The sequence below is a fragment of the Camellia sinensis genome, chromosome 3 (genome assembly GCF_055761805.1).
Source record: "Camellia sinensis isolate YWXY chromosome 3, ASM5576180v1, whole genome shotgun sequence".
Taxonomy (NCBI): domain Eukaryota; kingdom Viridiplantae; phylum Streptophyta; class Magnoliopsida; order Ericales; family Theaceae; genus Camellia; species Camellia sinensis.
The window spans coordinates 28,766,977-28,789,014 of NC_138963.1; the positions used below are offsets into that span (position 1 = coordinate 28,766,977).

Sequence of the window (22,038 nt, forward strand, 5' to 3'; positions counted from 1 at the left end):
ATTAAAAAAAAAAAATGTCAGCTCTACCCATCGGGATAATTAATCATGAATAAAAAAAGGTAAACTATTAATAAGTCCTAATAGTTAGACTTAATTTCCATCAAGTCTTATTGAAAATAAGTTTTAATAAAATTGTCGTTAAAAATAATTTTTTGTAACTTTTTTTTACATATGTCGTTAAAATTTGACAATCAATGACTTCTTTTTTATCACATTTTTTATAAATTATCGCTAAAATCTACAATTAGTGATATTTTTCTATGACGAATTTTTTAAACTGTCGTTGAAGGTTAATTTGTGACGATTTTTTTAAATTGTCACTAAAACTTATACTTTTTTTTTTCTTGGCATGCACTAAAACTTATACTAGTTAGTGACATTTTTGTGACAATTTTTAAATTGTCGTTAAAAATTAATAATTAGTGACTTTTTTAATAATATTTGATGAAAAATGTCATTAACTCTCACATGACTTATTAGAGAATAAAATCGACTTATTAGGACCTACAAGTATGTCCTTTAACTAAAATTGCCCTTCTAATTGTTGGGTTTTCATTTGTAAGAGTGTATAAAAATGTTTTATTTTAGTGTTGCTTGTTTAACATTTATTTTTACTTGTTAGTAAGTCATATTTGTTGGGCGTCACTTCCTAGACCATGGGTCAATTTCATTTTGTTTGGTTAGAGATGGCAATCGGAACCCGGCCCGACGGTGACCCGATCCCCCGACCCCGAATTGAGCGGTTATTCCTCGAAAAATACCCCCGACGGGCCGGGGATGGTATTAAAAATTAAATCCCCGGTGATAATCGGGCCGGGGACGGGGATACATGTTTCAGTCCCAGACCCAGCCCGACCCCGGCCCCGATCCTCGGCCCGATTGCCCCAATGTGAATTTACTACTTTGCCCCTGCTTATATATAACATATGCGTGTGTTGTATGTGAGTATGGCAGCCACTCTCTCTCTCTCTCTCTATCTAGGGTTTCGCCTCCTCTCTCTCCCAATCCTCCCTCCCTCCCTCGCGCCGATCCTCCCTAGTTTGACGGCGCCGATCCTCCCTCCATCCCTCACCGCTACTGGTTTGAAGAGTTTTGCCTCCCCAGATTTGAGCAGCAACTCTACCCCAGATCTAAGCACCGCGATGATCGCACCATCGTCATGGCTTGGCTCTCCGCGATGATCACACCACCGTCAGATCTGAGTTGCTCGGCTCTCCTCTCCTCTCCAATGGCTCTCCTCTCCAATCAACGTAATATATATATATATATATATACACAATGGTTGTTGTTAATGTTGATGTTGAGGAAGATTGTTGATGAAACAGATTTTTTAATGTTGAAATATAATTTTTTTTGTTCTGATTTTAAATGTTCTACAGATCTATGATGATGATGATGAGCAACAGTTGGGATGAAATTTTTTAGTTTTAAATTTTGTTCTGATTTTAAACGTAATATATGTACATATAATTTTTTATTTAAAATTTTCTGAACTCTTGAATTTTTTTGTTGATGTTGATGATGAGGAGATGAAATTGACTTTTTTTTTTGGTCGGGGAATTTGCGGGGTCGGGGAAACCCGATCCCCGTTAGGGGGTGAGGGCGGGGACGGTGATAGGGTCCCCGTCGGGGATCGGGGCCGGGGACGGGGAGATTTTCACCATCGGGGATCGGGGGACGGGGAGTGTGATCCCCGGCCCCGCCCCGTTGCCATTCCTATGTTTGGTTGTCTTTTAAGTTGTTTGGCTGACTTCACACATTAAGGGCTGGTTTAGCATAACTTAAAAAAGATAAAAAGTCAAAAAGTTAAAAAATTATCAATATTTACCAAAAAAAAATTTATAATCAATTTTCTAAACAAAAGTACAACTTTGGTTTGAGTTTTGTGCAGCTGGTGCTGCGTTTGTTGACAAAAATGAAATGATTGGGTGTAAGCTGCGTTTGTTGACAAAAATGAAATGATTGGGTGTAATTTTAGATGGTTGATGTTCCGCCCGTAGGGGCCATCACGGGTCCCATTTTGATAATCTGAACCGTTCAATGTGTAGAACTCGTCGACTACTATATGTCTGTAAAAAATCACATTGATCGGATATCGATAACTGCATGATCAAATCAGTTATGTACAACAAATGAATGGTGTTATAATTAACGATTGAAAAAAAACAAATCTGATCAGATAGCTATCGATATCCGATCAACGTGATTTTTTATAAATATATAGTGCTCGACAAGTTCTACACATTGAACGATTCAGATTATCAAAATGGGACTCGTGATGACCCCCACAGGCCAAACAAAACTGTCCAGTGCAATGCCTGAAAAGTAACCAATAATTTATTACTACCATTCCACTTGTGAAGATTGTACGGCTATGGCTCACATCTCTCCAACTTTCTCCTACACACTTCTTTATACAATTTTTTAATACACATTTTTCTATAAAAAGTTAAAAAATTAACCCAAACATCTATATTTTTTTCCTCAACTTTTTAATCTAAAAAGATAAAAAATACACTTATTTAGAATACCCCAAACAACCCTTAAAAGATGAGGTTTGTGACTCAATTCTCATCCTTACAATCAGATAGATATATAAAAACAAGAAACTATAATATCTATCGCATCACCAAGACTTGAGTTTTTTTTTAATTTTTATATATAGTTTTTTCAGATTAACCGAATGCGAAAAAGGCACTGAAAGTTTCAATGGATCAGCAACAACATTTCTTTCCTTTGCCCAACAACTTATACATTGTCTTGTGCGCTTGTTACTAGCCTGACAACAATGCTTAACAATTACCTTCCGAAAAATTAAATCAAGGTCTTTACAAGTTCCGAAATTGTTCTATTTTAAAATTTTTAATAATTTTCTTAATGATTTTAAAATAAAATAAAATAAACCTTTCCCCCCGCTGTAATTCCAATGCCACCCACCCACCAACCATCTGAATCCCCCGATAGAAAGGCTGCCTGACGCAGCTATGACAAAGCTCAGTCAATGCCCAAGCAGGCTATGGTTCAAAGACGAGCAGTTTCACCCCCCTCGAGTCAATTGATTTCATAGAAAGCCCCAGGATGAAACTTCTTGCAAAGTGCTTCCGCAGCTGCTTCTACTCTTGATTGATCCTGCAGCCAATCATGGGAAGGTCTTTGTCATTCGAAATAACTTATTGTTAAGGATTTTTTTTTTTTTTTTGATAAATAACTTATTGTTAAGGATTAAATATATTTTGAACTAATTGACATCATCGTGCAATTATCCCCGTACCTTGCCTTCAAAACTAATAACAAGGGGACCAGTTCTGGATTCACGATAGCAACCTTGATGTTTCAAAGAAAATAACACAATTAGAAGAGAAAGAAATGGTTATATTAGTTCCCAATCACAGTTAAAACTAAAGACGCTCACCTATGTAAAGATCTGGGAATTCAAGACACAGTTTTGATAGAGGTTGAGCAGTTTCTACCTGTATTAGGTAGAACACAAAGAATCAATGACACCACAAACAAAAGCTATTGCACAACTATTTGATTAAGCATTACTCACACAAACCAAGCCTAGCAACAATTTCACCAAAACTTTCAACATATGCAATATTGACCACTCCATTCCCATACGAATGCAATGTTTACCTGTTTCCTCATTGATAAGTTCTACCTACCCCGATTCACAGAGTACCAAGGAAGAAGTAGATGGATATACCAGAAAAACTGTTGAAATGAATTTGAACGGCACAAGAAGACAATGATTACCAGCCAAGTTGGCTCAAAGAATAATGATCTAACAGTTCAACAATGTCAACACTTCCTGCTAGCTTGCAATTCCCAAATATTGAGTTAAGTACTCTCATGGACCTAAGTGTGAGAGTACCCATGCATGTATAAACTAGAGCATAAGGGGAAACATGCCACCAAAAAATCAAAAATAACATAAAATAAAATAAGTGAAATATAAATATTAAATCGGACTTAGAATTCATCCACAAAATTCTTTGAGCTGGTGAGGAAAAAATTCTTGAGGAGGGCTATTAAAGCAATGTCAAAGCCTCACTCCTAACAAAAACCACATAAAAATCTTCTCAATATTATTATCCTTTTCATGACAACAAGCAACACAATTTATTTTTCAATCTCAAATTGACTCAACTTAACAGGCCTCCATCCCAATTACTTGGGGTTGAACTGTTTTCTCCGGTTAGTTCCTATTAAAAGCCATGTCCTCAATTAGTCTAAGACAATCACCTCCTTTTGTACAATCTCAACCTATGTCCTCCTTCAGCTTTCTTCTATTTTTCCTCAATTTCTAAATTGAGCAAAAATATTGCTCTTGCTATTTGTTTTATTAAATAATGCTCTATTATCTTTCCTTATTTATAACCAGGCTCTTGATTGAACCATCTTTTGCCCCCTTTTGCATTTCTATGTTCAGTTTTTGTACAGACTAACCGACAGTGAAATGGAGGGAAATTTATCCTTTTGTTATTTATATTTCATTTTCCTGCCAGTTGTGTAAAACCCAAACAACACATAACAAGAAAAGGGAAAATTATTGTGCGTATAATGAAGGGAAATTCAAGGATGGGCAGAAATCAAGTGGCAAACACAAAGGAAAAACAAAAAATCTTCTTTTCTAGCAGAGACTACCATACAATAACAAAATCATGGAAACTGAAAAAAAAAATAACAAAGTACAGAATAGTAAACTTGGCACGTACATCTGACTGAGTGGTTCTCAAGCGCTTAGATACAAATGGTTCCGCCAATGCTAGAAGGCCACTAGAACTTGTTAATTCAATCAGACAATCCCACTGCCCGTCCAGCTCGGTAACATTCGTTGCAGTAAGGATGATTACATTTAGACACTTGATCTACAACAAGAAACACCCATTTGACGTCAGTAATTCAAAGGATTTTGTCAGGGAAAATAAATAAAAACATAGACCAATAACAATGGAATCACAATCTAGAGAGGTACAACAGGACTAATCAGCAAAATGCAGCATAACAGTCTAAAATTATAAGATTTATACAGTAAAGTAGAGACAGGAAGGGCAGGCAGTTACTGTTAGTAACAAATATTTAGGACACAGTTGAGGACAGCATTGGTAATATACATGTCAAAGATAGCTTTCAGCCAATAGGATCTATTCTCCTTCATTTTTAACTAAATTTCACTCACTTTAGTCTTGCTCCTAGCTATGCAAACATTCTTCTTGCTTTCATATATTGAAAGCCTTTTTTTTCGTTTTGCTTTTTTATAAGTAATATGTTGAAATCCATATTTCTGTGATGAAATGCTAATGTGAGTTTTAAGGCATTCCATATTTGACGTCTTAAATTATGAGGGCTGCTATTTGCCCCCACCATTTTACTTTGGCCCCCCCACTTCTTTGAACCCCCATCCAACAAAATGAAACCCCTCCATTTTCTCTTTGAACCCCCGCCTTAATACAAACTATATCTCTAACCCCAAATTCAAACTCAAACCCTAACCCTAATCCCATCCCCACCAACTTTGGCTACACCCTCCGTCGCAACGCACCGCCACCAACCCCAGCTCCTCTCCCGCCACCACAGCCACCTCTTCTCTTTATCCTCGTTCTTCTTCTACTTCTAAAGATGTAGATGGGAAGAGAACATAGTTGAATCGGTGGATTCACAACCCTACATTGACCCCGTCCAACATTGCCAGTTCCATACTCAAAGCCATCGACGACAAGGGCAAAGAAGAGCGCATCAGGGTTCGCGAAGGCTGTGAAGTGGTGTGGGGTGGCGCATCTGGGTCAGAGATTGCGAGAGAGAGATCTAGGTTGGAATCAAAAGAGGTTGACGACAGCGGCAATGGTAGTTGAAGGTGGGAAAGGAGGTTGTGGCTAAGGGTTGTAGATAAGGTTTAGGAGTTGAAGGGGAATAGAGAAAGAGGGGTTGGTGGCGGCGGTGGGAGGTGGAAACGGTGGCCGCCAACGAGAAGTGTGGAGAGGGTGGGGAGAGGTGGTAAGAGGGTGGTTGCCGGTGAGGAGGCACTGGGATGGCTGCCAGATGAGGCTGTCGGCCAGAGTGGAATGGAGGTGGACATGGAGATGGGGTTGGGGTTAGGATTAGAAGGATAGAGATGGGTCAAAAATGGAAATTGATGTTAGGGTTAAATTGTAATAAAAAAAATATAGAAGAGGTGGGGGTCCAAAGGAAAAAGGTAGGGGCTTTCAGCCCTCTAAATTATACCGTATGTTCCATGAATAGAGACTACATTCAAAAATTGACAAGCAAAAGCAAAAGATTGGGCCCCTTCATGAATATGGATTATAAATTGTTGTAACTTTTGCATTGCCTAATATCGGTACACAGCCATACTCTTAACATATCACAACTCGAAATTTAATTTGTACTTCATTTTTTTCCCTTTTGATGTTTCCTACTTCAAACATCAAAAATTAAAAATAAAAATAAGAACGAACTGGTTTCCCAGCAGGATATATTATATTTTAGATGAAAACAGCATTAAGAAACTGATTTTAAATCTCCTAATTGGTAACCTAACATTTGAATTCACAATCTTCATAGCAATGAACTACTTGATAAAGCTTCTTAAATAAACTGAAAGGAAGAGGATAATCTTTCTTCCTTCATAAAGAGTAGCATGCACATCAATAGCTGATAACCAGAACCATCACCTAAGAATCCATTTTCCTGTTTTACTATATTTAACATTATAACAAATCAAATGCTTCTCCTAAGGAAATGCCTAATTGAAACTTACAGCAAAATTGATTAAATCAATAACAAAATTCGAGAAAAAGTACACCACAGCTTCATAATCAAGCTTATGGAGCCCTTTTGCATAGAGCTAAATTCATCAAGTAGTTCCAAAGAATTCTTAGCATGAGATTTATTATGATTTACTATTTGATCGATGCTTATTAATAATGATGCAATAACATATAGCAGACCCTAGCAATCAAAAAGCATAATCACCGCATGCCAGATCTAAAAAACATACCAAAGGCACAGGTAGTTTTTCATGATGCAGTAATTCAGTGATACCCTCGGGCAACTGAGCCATCTGAAATGAGACAAATTAGAAAAACATATATATATATATATACAGAAAGAAAGAGAAAGAGAGCCATCTGCATAACTCAAAACCATAGCATATTAGGAAATATAGGGATATGGGAAAGTTAAGTAGGTTTCCCTATTGAAGGCAATGTTTCAGCAGTTACTTGTGTATCTAAAGTATTATTTTCCTTCCAACTAATGTATGCCCATCTTATTTCAATAAAATTGAAAGTAGATCTAGCTGTCCCATTCTCTCCAAAGAGAATACTTGGTTTGGTTTTTCACCTTAAGACAGAAGAAATATATATACATATATATTATATATTGTTAAAACCTATCACCTACTTCACCCACTTAAACCTACTCCACTAAACCTAACCCACTACACCACTACCACCTCACCTACTCCACTAAACCTAACCCACTACACCACTACCACCTCACCTACTCCACTAAACCTAACCCACTACACCACTACCACCTCCACTTCACCTACTCCTTACCTACTACACACTCACCCTCTTCTATATATAGGAATCATGAATCATTGTAATATATCAATAAACATCAATCAATAATACATAAATTTTTACATGGTATCAGAGCAAGGTTAAGACCTTAGTATTTCTCGCTTCACCGGCGGGCGGCAACCTCGCCTTGGCCGCCCGCCGGACCTCAACCTATTCCGCTTATTTTCTACACATACCTTGACTTCTTCAACATTTTCTTACACCCCTCCTCCGCTATGTCAGCGGCGGCACCCGCATCATCGTCTAGCCTCTATCGCCGTTCACCTCGCCTCTCACATATCCGTGGTTGTACTCTTACTCGTCGTCGTCGTTGGCGTTTCTGGCGCTGCTTTTCTGCTCGTCACTGCTGTTTTTTTTTCCCGATTTGCTCTCTCTCTCTTAGCCATGGATTTGGGTGTGGGGTGTAGAGCTGTGGCTCTGTTGTTGGTAGCCATGTTTGCTGGCTTGAAGGTTTCAATGGCAGCAGTGTACAAGGTTGGGGACTCCGCTGGTTGAACCATCATTGGGAATATTGATTACAAGGCCTGGGCTGCTTCCAAGACGTTTCATGTTGGAGATGTCATCATTTTCGAATACAATTTTCAATGTCACGTGTTGCAAGTGCCCCACAAAGAATACCAAGCCTGCAGAAGTGTAAGACAGTAACATGCATCTTCACATACAGCTTGGGTAATGTGTAACTATCAAAAGCACAAGCTTCTTGGACATCCCTCTCTCTCTCTCTCCATGGACCCAACATCATCATCATGCACCCACTCTATCTCCCTCTCTCTCATCTTTTCCCACTTTCAAACCCACTTTAATCATATCTCTCCTTTCTCTTAATTTATTTCATCCACGTTCTTTCACCCTTTTCTTTTATTTTAATATATATATATATATATATATATATTTTATTATAATATATTTTCCCTATCCCTTGTTAGTAAGCATCACCCGTTTTCCATTCTCTTATTATTATTTATTTTATATTCCACCAAAAAAAAAAAAAAAAAAATCACACTGCTGTTTTTCTTATCACCCATCCACAAATATTTTTCTCTATTTTTCTTTATCCATTATTTTCTTTTATTTTATTTTTCTTATTAAACAAAACAACACCACAAAATAACACCAACAACATTCCACAACCTTGTCATTTTATTCATATCAGGGGATCAACCCCGATCACACTTTTACATCAAAAAAAAAAAAAAAAAACCCACACAAACAAAAACAAAACTACCACACCCACAGTGGGATTTTTCTTCTCTACTCAGCCGCCGGTCTTTTCTTCTTGCCTCCGTCCTGGGTGGTCCTTGCCGGTGTTGCCTCCGTGCTTCCTAGACCACCAAGCAAGTTGCCTCCTCCCTGCTCCTCCACTACAGCATACGGTGGACCTCCAAATCGGAACATCACGGTGGCCTTCCGCTTCAGCTCCTTATTTTCCGCCTTTAGCACACTTAACTCTGCTCGCGCATCCTTATACATGCGTTGGAGCAGAGCCAGTTGGGCGTTTAACTGCTGCACCTCATTTGTCCTACTCTGCAGCCGGTTCGACAAATTTGTAACCGCAGTCATGGTTTCCACACATGACTTCAATGTATACTGATTGGCCTCCACATCCGACTGCACTGCCATTCTTTGCTCCACCGACCGCATCGGAAAGTTCAACGGAGCAAAACCAGAGGTGTTTGGTTGAGGTTCACGGGCCTCCGCACCAGTTATCTCTCTTGTTGACTCGTTGAGGTCGGGAAAGAGAGTGAGTAGACCACGGGATGAAGAGGCCATATTCTGGGTAGCTGAACGGGAAGAAGAGGCCATGTTTTTTGGGTTGCTGAGTGTTTCAGCGAAATAGCAATTTCAGACTAATAATGTTTGGAAGGGGAGTGTTTCAAGATTTGCAGCTCTTAGAGGCAATCTCTCAGAAAAACGAATATCTCTCTCAGAAAATAAAGAGTTTTTCAGAAGTTTTTTCCCAGGTTTTTTTGTCTTCGCTTCTGCCTCAAGCACAGCCTCCGCATTGGTTTATATCGACACTGACGACGCGGCCGACACGCCACTCTGTCGCTCACGTGCCTCGCCGCGTCTCCGGCTCACCTTTTGATGGCTCGACGCTTTCTGTCGGGCACGACTTTTGATGAAGTGGGTGCGCCTTTTGAGGGCGCAACTTTTGATGGCACGTCTTTTTATGGATTGGGCACGCATTTTGATGGCACGTCTTTTTATGGATTGGGCACGCCTTTTGATGGCACGCCTTTTGAAAGATTGGGCACACCTTTTGAGGGTGCAACTTTTTAGGGGTCCGACAAGACTCTGTAAACTGTCCCGACATTGATTCCGGTTAGCTCCTTCATGGGTCCGACAAGACTCTGTAAACTGTTCCGACATTGATTCCGGTTAGTTTCTACAAGGGTCCAGCAAGACTCTGTAAACTGTCACAACAACTGTCACAACATTGTCTGCTACAACGGTCCAACATGACCCCATAAACTGTCTTCTACATTGGTATGACACCACCATACAGTGTCCTCTACAACGTTATGACACCCCCATACAGTGTCCTCTACAACGTTATGACACCCCCATACCGTGTCCTCTACAACGTTATAACACCACCATCCAGTGTCTTCACCAATGGTCTGACACGACCATACAGTGTTACCTATCCTCTTTTATTTTTATGTATTTTCTTGTTTTGTAACTCTCTCCAAACTCAAGTTGGTTAGTTCCTATCCCCCTTGAGTTTGCGGGGGGCTGTTAAAACCTATCACCTACTTCACCCACTTAAACCTACTCCACTAAACCTAACCCACTACACCACTACCACCTCACCTACTCCACTAAACCTAACCCACTACACCACTACCACCTCACCTACTCCACTAAACCTAACCCACTACACCACTACCACCTCCACTTCACCTACTCCTTACCTACTACACACTCACCCTCTTCTATATATAGGAATCATGAATCATTGTAATATATCAATAAACATCAATCAATAATACATAAATTTTTACATATATGATAGATCGAAGTCTACTGAATCTAACTCACAGTTTTTAAAAAAATTAACCTTAGTTATCAAACGATTAAACAACCAGGAGTGGTCTGCTAACAATGCTCAGTCGACATACATAAAATTATAATATATATATATATATATATAAGAGCGTCCCATGAATTAAGAGTTAAATTCATCCTATTTACCAGAAAAACAGATATTCCTTGTTTATTATTAAATGATTACTATTTTTTATTTTATTTTTGGGATAAATTATTAGACGATTACTTATTCAAAACCCATGTGAGATATATGAAGTATCAAAAACAACAAAATTTAATATTCTACCTCATTCCGATCCCCGGTGCATTTGTCACTGATAAGATGCCTAAGATATTCTTCAAATTCTTCGTCAGGAGCCTGAATTAGAAAATCAAAGGTACAGAAGTATAGTTAGTGCTACAAATCTGCAAACTTAAACATGCAAATTTTATCCCTTTGAATCACTTATTACTAGTCAGTGTAGCAATGGAAGAGTTAGGCAGTTCTAAATCTAATTGTGCTTGGATCATGGATTTGGGTAGAGATTTGAAAAGAGAAAGGGAAAAGGTAGATTGAATGTAACTATATTTCATTCACATTTCACCTATATTTTCCCTTTCCCTTTCCCTTTCACATTTCACCAATCTTTTACCTTTCCAAATCCCTACCCAAATAGCAGAGCATGAAACTCTTCATTGTATGATAACGAGTATTCGCTAGAAGTTTCAAATGCAGCTAAATTCCAGAGTCCAGACTGATCTTCACAAGTAATGGTTTCTTCTATATACGCACACACGCCCCCACACACACAAGACGTACCATACGAACCCCAAATGCCTTTGCAACGCCTGAAACAGTAACATCTGAATGCAATGGGCCAACCCCTCCATATATGAAAACCTGCAATGACCAGCTCAAGTTAGATCCACAAAAGAATCAGACAATAGACACCCAAATTCCAATAATTTATTTTGATGACAAAGAATATCAGCAAAAGTGTTTATTCATTTTTCTCTTTTGCTTTTCATTTTTCCAATAAAGATGAAAGAGCTCTAAAGCAAACCGATAAGTTTACCAGATCATTTGCAGACTTCTGCCGTTCAACTTCATCAGCTACAGAATCTATCTGGATTTGGAAAGAATTTCATTAGGAATGGAATTCAAAAATGAGAAGTCAGTAAATGAAAATTTAAGAGTTACTCAGGGTGCATCTTTTAAGAAAATAAAATGTGTGTTATGATTAAGCAGGATTTGGGGGGGAAGCAAGGCAACCATGCCTCTAAGGTAATTCATCAATTATTTACATATTTCCTCATGCTTTTCATGCACAAAAGCATCCAAAACTCTATGATGACACAATATCTGATGAGATCCTGATTTACTTGAGAGAGGAGGAGGAGGAGGAGGAGAGAATGAGACATACTAGTAAGTGCTCTTACGTAGACAAACATTATTTCATAATAACTTACATCATTTCGGACCACAGCAATTTGTGATACTGCCCAACCTATAGAACAAAGCTTTCTACACAAGGAAGGTCCCAGTTGGTCCTCAATGGTGCCAAACCTGAGCTATGGAACCGATAGGAAAATATAAGATACTACAACAAAAATTAATGCAGAATATATATACATATATAAACATATTAATCACAATGAATGATGCAATTCATTGAAGTTTGAACAACTATCTCTCCCAAAGAAATTAATGTACTCTGAAAAACAAAGGCTATTGTAAGGCCCGAATGTGCTGAAATTTGAAAACCATCTGATAATGTCTCGAACTTCGTATATATCTATGTCCAACTCACATGTGAAACATTTCTATATACGTCAGAAACCCATATCCACATCTATGTCATTGTCAAATAGGTGAACAGCATAAATTCTACTGCAAAAAGAAAAGCATCAAAACCCAAACAGATAAGTTTGACGGCTAATACACATTGATTTGAACAGAAACCTAAAATGGAAACACCGGGATTAGCAAGGAACATTAAATCAGTGGAACATTAGCTCATAAATATGAACTCATTGTTAAATATACGTTCTTTCAGAAAACTCAAAAAATGCAATACAAATGTTATTAAGAAAGTGCCCAAAACCACATAGAGATCAACAAAGAACAAAAGACAATTGACAAGAATCATAGGAGTGAAATAGTTTTTTTGAAGCTTGAAGTCCAATGATGGAATCAGTGAGTATCCAAACAAAGCTTGAAGTTTAATGATAGAATTCCAATGCTATTCATTACAACAGAAGAAGCGGCTTATAAAAGGTAAAGCAACGTGAAGACTGTTTCTGTTAAAACAATTGAACAAACAAGAGACATACAGAATCACATTCCCTACAAGTGAAAAGAGCACATAAAAAATGGTATTATGGACTACACAACAAGTGACTCAAGATAGGTAAACTAGTGTAGAGACTATTCCAAATAAATTATGCAATAACGAGGAACTTACAGAAGCTCATCTCCCACAGCAATGACCGAGGCTGTGAGGATGCCATTTTCATTCATGTCCACACTTTTCAAGCCATTGCCAACAGCAAGAAAACGTCCACAAACTGGAGTCGAATATTTCTTTGCTCTCCCTGCTCTTTCTAGTCTTCCATCTGGAAGCATATACGCAGCTCTAAATTTTTCTTTGCTGCTGTCAGAATTTTTTATGCACAATAAGGCATTTGGAACTGTATCATGTATGCTCCCAATTGAAGTATAACTGTGAACACAACAAAAAAATTACAAAACCAAAATTTTAATATGAACTAACAAGCAGAAACCAGTTTGACTTCAAAAAGAAATATGTGAAATACATATTTACACCACAGATCAAACAAGCACAACTAAAAAGCATATCGTACATCAACAAAAATTGAACAATCATGTAGAAGAATTTTCCAAGCCATCGAAAAGAATAATTACCCTTGATCGTACAGACTGCAATATCGAACCTTGCAAGTCAAAAGAAATGCCCATACATCTCTGTCAAATTAACACGAGGAAGTTAGTCCACCATATTTACCAAAAGTAAAAACAAAGTGGAACAAATAGCATCTTCAAACTCTACAAGCAGTGCATTTATGCATATATAGATGAAACAACTAATCACTAAAAACTAAATAAAGGTCCCAAACAACACTGCAGTGCCTGTCGCTGCTTGCACAGCCCAATGCAATTATAGTAGCAAATTAGCAGCTGTTCCAATTCATTAAATTCTTATTATGTGCCAATAAAAGCAATGTTCGGAAACCCAGACCATTGGCCAAACCGGAAAAGTAACCAGGTCACGGGTCACTAGTTCAACCATCAGGTCAACATAATTGAACTGTGATGTCATAATTACTTAATAAATATATAAAAAATTATACTTTAAATAAATAAATGTTAAGATACATTCATGAAAAAAATTATATTGATGTTGTTTGCAAAAATGTTAATTATACTAGTTTTTGAGATAAATTGCATTGAATACAATACATAATATATATCCACTACACATTGTTAACGAGTCATGATGGTCTAGTGGAACGAAGCAGGTCTTTCAAGCAAGAGGTGCTGTGTTCGATCCCTTGTGGCAGATTTTTTCAACACCTGGACAGGCATGTTGGAAAACTGTCAAGTTGGGCCGTTTCTCTTCAACAGGTGTCAGTTCGTCCAGTCAGCCAGTTCAACCATGGATTTCACCAGTTTAAGTTTAATTTTTTTTTTAGATGGCAGTTTTCAAATGAGAATGAGTTCAAAGTGTATCCGGACTAGAACCTAGACTGGCCAACCAGGCGTACTGGCCGGTCCAGTTTGGAAACATCGAATAAAAGGCAAAACCCAAGGAGTACCCAAATATCAGGAGAATTGAAAGCTAAGAGTAACTTTACTCACTACTTGAAAGAACCCCAACATGATTACTCAGGCAAAAAAAATCCTCAAGCAATAGAGGAAAACCAACAAGAAAAAGACAAGAATCCAGTGGAACTGCTAATAGAAGGAGATAAAGTGACTGCAAATTATACATCTTGAATTGTAGAATAAGTTATCCAAGTTGGCCAAGGATACAAGAAGCCCTATGTATAATTCCATAACAGCCACCAAAAGCTGAACATCTGGCAGTGACACGCCCAATATTTCTTTGAAAAGTGAAAGACAGTAAACAAGCTTTTTTCTTTTTCCTGAGTTGAGCTACAATGTATACGAGTCACAGGTTTCCAGATTCTTGGCCTTACATAAACATTATTTTTCCTTTTTAGTATTATCCATTTTTTTATCTCCAAGAGGGAAAAAATAAAGAAAAAGAAATTGTACTGTTGCATATTTGCAGGGATCACATAAAAACAAAATCCAAATTCACCCTTGATGGCAATGCTGGCCTTTACCTGCATACCAGTTTTTTTTATTGTATTAAAAGCATGACTTTGTTATTAATTTTCCCAACTTTAAAGCCTCTCTATTAAAGTACAGCACTTATTGGCACACTAAACAACAATTAAATTTTTGGTCTTGGTTTTCTAAAACCAGCACTTACCAAAACTTGACGATTAGTTATAACCATAACCTTTTTTTTTATTTCCTTTTTTATTGTCTATTCTTTCTAAGTAACAAATGACTAAATGAATAACTTTGCTACCAAACAGTCATCACTGTTTTCCGGGGAAAAATACAAATAAAAAACTTAGCTATCTTTGCGCATCAATATGTGTATGTAAAGCTTATAGTACATGAAGAGACCTGTATGACCAATCTAAGATTGGATTCACTCTCATGAAAGGCGGCCATCCAGAGGAACTAGGGGAGAATTGTTCTTGGCCTACCTGTAAGAAAATGATCAGATATAAATGCTAACATCTTCTCACTTTCAAGCCTCTAAAGGTATTTTATGAAAATATTGAACAATTTAGTGAGCCAAGAGATTTGAAAATGCATTAATATACCGCAGTAGGATCGCCAATGCGAACGCCAAGAAAAATAGCTCTGATAGGATTAGCCTTTAGGAGAGCCTCAAGACCAGACTTGAAATCTAGGCGAATGATATCCAGTAGCACGCCATAACTGCTCAATGAGAAATAGTTTTCATCAACAACCAAATGCTTCAAAATAGAATTACATCTAGAACACAAAGCATTCTCATGATCACATAATGAAACAAGGTTAAAGAAGAAACTCACAAAAATATAAATTTAAAAAAAAAAACCAAAAAATAAAAGAAAGTTAAGAAAAAGAAAATAACTTTTCTTACGTAGAGGCTGTTTCATAAGTGAACGAGTTGATTTCCGGAAATGCAGAAGAGCTCTCAAAATATATGGTTCGTATTGGAAATGTGAAATCACAATCAGTGAGATCCCCATTCGAATCACTTTGTTCCACTTGATGCAAAAAATAACCAGCTCGCAGCAGATGTAGCAAAACCTAGAAACACCAATGAAAAATAATTGAAGACAAAGTCAAACCAATGAAAAACAGATATTGAGAGGTTAGCAATGACAAGCACATATGAGAGCTTACAGTTGAATCCTTTCCTCCATTGAAGCTAAAGGCAACCTCTTCAATTCTGTTCAGGCAAACAATTTCAGTACCCACAGACTTACATGACCACAGATGGATAAGAACAAGAAAAACTATTATCAATTGGCTCATTGCACAACTACAAGATTATATAAGAATTAATTGATCGTTTCCATATTGATGTTACATGCTAATATGCACAGAAGAACAATCACAAAAAGATAGAACAACTATTAAGTGCATTTCGCTTCTTCATTTATGTGATACGCTAACAGCATGATCCAAAGCAAATATGGCGCACATTATTACACAAAACAATGATTCTATTGCTAGGTCAACTCAACTCAAAACTAGGATTAAATTGCAAACTTAACTCAACTCAACAAGTCCCCTTGTCATTTTGGCACCTTCAACTTGGATTTAGTCACTCCTCCATATCAAAAGCATTAATTGATCAGAGATGCGAAAGGAAAACCATCTCCAATGACTTTCCCTTGTATTATCTTCAATAAGTACCACCTCTATCCACCCATAGGCCACAACAGTTTTTATTTTTACCATTTCTAGAGATGCTACTCATGTTAACTCAACAACCTCATTTTGCTTCAAAAAAATTTCAACATGTCAATTCTCAAATTATTTCAGACCGAAAATTGGAACTGTAAGATGCACCATGATTTTATGACTTCAAAGCAATAAGAAGAGTACATTTTCGGAAGTAGTAGTATTTCAAATCATATTTCCCTGAATAACATTCTATATAAAATTATTGGGTAAATTACACTTTAACCCCTTGTGGTTTGCCCCAAAAACATGGAGCGTTCCTGTAGTTTCATTTGTAACACTTAAAACCCCTAAACTAAATACCAAATTGTAATTTTTGACAGATCCGTTTATTTAACCAGAGCGTGAGATTCACGAGCATAAAAGTGTAAGCAGCACTCTCTCCTACCAAAAACATTACACTTTTGGACCAAAACACCCTTTCTCTCTCCCCTCATTATATAAATATGCAACAAACACGTTGAGGCCTCTGAAATTGCGCAGATTATCTCAGGATTTCTTCCTCACCGCATAGCAAAACTAGCCTGCAATTCCACACCACCATCCACCCTCCATCTCCTTCTCATTTTCCTTTCCTTATCACTCGCTTCATCCAACAAACCAAGGCGATACCCACAGCACTGCCACACCATTCCCATTCAGCAGCACTACAACTAATATATATACACACACCTTCAAAAGAAAATCTTCAAAAGCAAATCTCCAAATAAATCTTCAAAAGCTAATAATAAATTTGTCAAATTATTTTTTTGAATTGTTAAATAAAAGTTGCAAATTATAATGCAAAGAATAGTTGGAACTTGAAATAGTTTTTACCTCACAACTTCATATTTTTTTGGTTTGAGGTGTTGTATGTAGGTGGCTGCTTAAACTAGGACAGCCATGGCTACTTTCATAAAAAGGGAAAAAAAAAAAAAAGTGAGGACGAGGGTTAAAAAAAAACCCAGTGGTGAGTGCTGAAAGTTCATGTTGCAAAGACTTGCCGTTGGTGTTGGTGGTCTCAACGCGCATGGTGGTGGTTGTGTTTGAGCTTAGTCCAGTCTGGTTTTTTGACTGGTTAAGCTTACGATGTGTAGCTCATGTTGCAAAGAGTCTCTCTCTCAAGATTTTCTCTCCACGTGAACTTGCCAGAGAAGCACCAAATAACTATCCCACATGTACAGCAGGTGAATGCCTCACAGTGGTGTGTCATTAGTGTATTCTGTGCTGTTAGACATACAATTGTGTGTGTGTGTGTGTTATAGTTCACCACTTTCACCCCCATTTTCACAGTGAACACATCAGAAAACCCTCCCTCCCCTCATTTTCTCAGTTCCCAATCACACCCAAATCCAAATCCAAATCAAAATCGACAAAAAATGGAAGGTCATCCTAGGAGAGCTAAAGCAGAACGATTACTCGGAATCGTCGAGAAACTCTTGCAAGGCCAAGATTTCAACGGCTCTCGAGACTTCGCGATCTTAGCTCAAGAAACCGAGCCCTTATTAGAAGGTCCCGATCAGATCTTGGCCGTAGCTGAAGTCCTCCTCGCTGCCCAGAAACGGATCAACAATCACCACGACTGGTACTCCATCCTCCAAGTCGATTTTAGAAGCTTCAATTTGCTGTGTTTGACCAGCCGTCACCGGTGATGATGTTGTGAGATGGGGATGAGGGTGGTAGCGAAGCTGTAAGCATGGAGAGAGAGAGAGAGAGAGAGAGAGAGAGAGAGATGGAGATAGAGATACGAAGTGATACAAATAAAATGACTGAGTGGAAAATATCTAAGGGCATTTATGACTTTTTATTACTTCAGTTAAGTCCGTCCAAAATTACAGTTTAGTATTAAGTTTAGGGGTTTAAGTGTTACAAATGAAATTACAGGGAGGCTCCGTGTTTTTGGGGCAAACCACAGGGGGTTAAAGTGTAATTTACCCAAAATTATTTCTCTATTTCCTCTTTCTTTCCAAGTAGACAATATTTTGTATTAGTGAATTACTCTCTGTTCAATTTACTAATAAAAAACCAACTAAAAATGAATTAGGAAATAGATGCACAATATCAGTTCAAAGAGAAAAATGTCCAAGTAATATGCATCATTAACTTAAAACTTTTATATCTGGTCCCAAAGAACATCATTTAAAAGGAAACCTCATCATAATGATTGTTCACATCAACAACACAAAAACTAATTGGATTAAACCAATCTAGTCATCCAGCGTAGCCCACCAAACTAATTGGATTAAACCAATGTTAAAATAGCATGACCTACCGTTAAATGATATACCTAATTATCAAACAAAATCAGTTATCATTAAAAAAAGAATAAGAAGATTCTAGGTGGGGAGGAGAGACAAAATACGGACCTAAAATCTGACCTTATTTGCATGAAGCAGCAGCTCTTAAACTCAACCCACCTTTTTCACACTTTCAGGCCGCATTCAACACCATCTAATTATGTACTAAATACCAACAAATGAGGTTTTTTTCTGGTCAGGGATCAATGAGTTTAGTTTCCTACTTTCCGTAACAAAAGAGTGAGGGGCCGAAAGACATAAAATAATCGTTATACACAAATCCAAAATCCTCACCTAAAACCATTCAGGTAATTTACTTTGATAGATACAGTGATGGTTTGTGCCTTTGTGGATTGTACTAAGCTGGTCATATAAAAAAAAATGAATAGAAGGTTATTTTGCAAATATTATGAGACTTGTTCAGGAAAATAAAAGGCATTGCCCGGTGTTGGTTTCCATTATCAAGGGTGACGACAGGAGTAAGACTGGAAACAAACCTAATCTTTGGCATTACATGTGCAATGCAGTTGCTCTTAGACTTGAACCCACATTCTGAAACTTGACAACCCGAGCTTTTACCATTGCGACAAGTAATGCCCCAAGCAGATCAGGACTCAAGAATAAGCTAACCTTTTATTGGCATTTGCAACCATTTGCAGCACAAGAGGACATGTATTTGGCTCAATTCCCAAATAAGCAACTATTATCTGTGACACTGAAGCAAGGGAAAATAGATTTGATTTGACTCCAAGATAAGGCAATTTTAACAACCTCATTGGAATGGCATCCAAGATTAGAAATTTGTCGGGCGTTGAGTATTTGTAACTGTTCCCTACATCCAAAATCTATTGATCTCTATCCTTCCCAACTAACATAAGCCGATGTGGAAATGGATTGAGAGAGTAATTTTACTTCATCATTAATTTGTTCATTGATTATAAACAATAAAAACCCCTCACAGTGAAATCTTAATCAAAATGTACACGTGGCCGATAAAAGATTCACATATTTGACAGAATGTTTACATGATATAACTGCCAAATTATGGAAATGTGTGCATTGATTTCTGAAAAAATAACCAGGAAATAAAATAAACCCTCGAGATAAATCTTCAAACGTGATAAAAATGCAACAGAAAGACACCCAAAACTCGAACAAACCCTTCACCCCTGCAAGATTCACAGACCTAAAATTTAAAACTGAGAAATGCATTGATTTTCACTTAAGCTCAAAAACACATAAAAGGAAAAGGAAAAAAAACAATCATCAAATAATATAACTTCTAAAACCCTTAAGACCCACATGACTAAAAACCCAATTCAGCATTTCACACAATCAATACTGCGAAAACTTGTGAATTGTAAAAACTAAAAATAAATAAAATAAATAAAAAAAAAAGTGTTGAACTCACGAGTACAGAGCGAGAGCTCGTTGAATGACATAAATGGCGTTGTTGTACTTCGTTTTCAGCCTTCGATCATCGCTTTCTCTGATTGCTTTATCGATCTCCATCTATATCTATCTATTGAACCCTTTTCGCAAGGCCCAGATATAGAGAGAGAGAGAGAGAGAGAGAGAGAGAGAGAGAGAGAGAGATTGAAGTCAAGGCAAGGCAAGGCAAGGAAAGGCAAAATGGGAGAGTTCGGAAAGTGAAGAATAGTTTGAGTTTTCGGTGGGTTTAAAAATTGAAGAAATCCCCAGCACAAGGAGAGACGGCTCGGAAATGTAGGAAGATTTTTCTTTTTTTGCCTCTCATTTTCCTTTTCCTTTTTTTTTTCTTTTCTTTTCTTTCCGGGAAAATTCGCGTTGGAATCAATCTATCTAATGTATAAAATGCCAAAAAATTGTGCTCTTTAGATGCCACAGATTCTTTATCTACTGAAAAGTGTTTTCTTTCTTTTTATTTGTATTTTTTTTCTCTGATTTATGATTGGAGTTTTTGGAAAGCCGGTAAAAAATTAGGGTCATGCTCCGGAGCTCTAATTAGAGCTGCAAAAGGACAGCTCTAATGAGCTGTCAACTAATAAAAAATAAATAAAATAAACAGTGAAGTAAAAGACAAAAAAGAGGGAAGAAAAAGACAAATTAGTGCTCTATTAGAGCTCTTCTTTTAAAGGTCTAAATCATTTTTGAAAAAATTAAGTTCTAACTTTTTTTTATTCATTTTGAATTACATCACCTCTCATATAACTTACTTATAAAAAAACAAAATAAGTTTAAAAAATCAAAAAATTAACTTTTTACCAACTTCACAAAAACACATGAATACAAAAAAACAAAATAGAGAATGAATAAAATGTTTAATGAGTCTCATTTTGTAATAATGTTCTGTCTTCTTAAATTTAATATTTTGCATATATAGTACATGCATATCTAATTCTTTAAAATTAGGACAAATTACAAACTCTCCCCTCAAAGTTTGGTGAAAACACAGATTTTTTCTTGAGGTTTGAGAAATTACAACCCGCCCCCTGAAGGCCAAATTTGCATAACAAATGAGGAGGGAATCTGTATGAAAATAAAAATCTCAGGGGACAATTTATTATGAAAATATAAACCTCAGAAGGCGGGATGTAATTTCTCAAAACTCAAGAGAGAATCTATATCTTCACTAAAGTTCGAAGGAGTATTTGTAATTTGCCCTTAAAATTAATTTGAATGGTCAAAGCCTTTGCTGTATAATGTAAGTGTTGACATAAATTCATTAAAGAATAGAAGTGTATAGCAAAATGAATGAAAATAGTGAAAAATCTAAATATTTTTATACAAATATTTGGTTGTATACATTTTAGAAAAAATTAGCGAATTATCTCTCTCTAACTTTGTGTAATAAGAAAAATTAAAAAAAAATTATTAGTTAAAGTCCCTTGATGAAAATTTTTTTATGATCATATTAGAGAAATTTCAAAATGTCTTTATGAAATTAGATAAATTTCTCTGTGAAAATTAAAAAAAATTTGTATCGAGGCCAAAATTTATCTGAGTCGAATGAAATTTCTTTGAGTCGAATTTTCTCTTTAAAAATATTAAGTGAAATTAATTACTATAAAAATATTATATGTCTTTTATTTTATAAAATTTT

General features: G+C 36.8%; 1 protein-coding gene across 2 annotated transcripts; it reads right to left on the reverse strand.

Moving 5' to 3' along the window:
* Nucleotides 1-2,710: 2,710 nt before the first annotated feature.
* On the reverse strand, nucleotides 2,711-20,853 carry LOC114275229 (phosphoadenosine phosphosulfate (PAPS) reductase family protein). Of its 2 annotated transcripts, XM_082919415.1 has the most exons (17): nucleotides 20,536-20,676; nucleotides 20,368-20,503; nucleotides 16,117-16,162; nucleotides 15,851-16,020; nucleotides 15,546-15,663; nucleotides 15,343-15,425; nucleotides 13,546-13,605; nucleotides 13,085-13,342; nucleotides 12,090-12,186; nucleotides 11,696-11,746; nucleotides 11,440-11,520; nucleotides 10,927-10,998; nucleotides 7,001-7,063; nucleotides 4,719-4,871; nucleotides 3,413-3,470; nucleotides 3,272-3,324; nucleotides 2,711-3,129 (listed from the first exon to the last, which is right to left on the reverse strand). In XM_082919415.1, the coding sequence occupies exons 2-17, from the start codon at nucleotides 20,466-20,468 to the stop codon at nucleotides 3,052-3,054; spliced, it is 1,542 nt and encodes a 513-aa protein (XP_082775541.1). In that variant the 5' UTR covers nucleotides 20,469-20,503; nucleotides 20,536-20,676; the 3' UTR covers nucleotides 2,711-3,051. The 2 variants fall into 2 exon arrangements, with proteins under 2 accessions (XP_082775541.1, XP_028073030.2); XM_028217229.2 differs by having other exon boundaries at nucleotides 20,368-20,853.
* Between the last annotated feature and the right edge of the window lie 1,185 nt (nucleotides 20,854-22,038).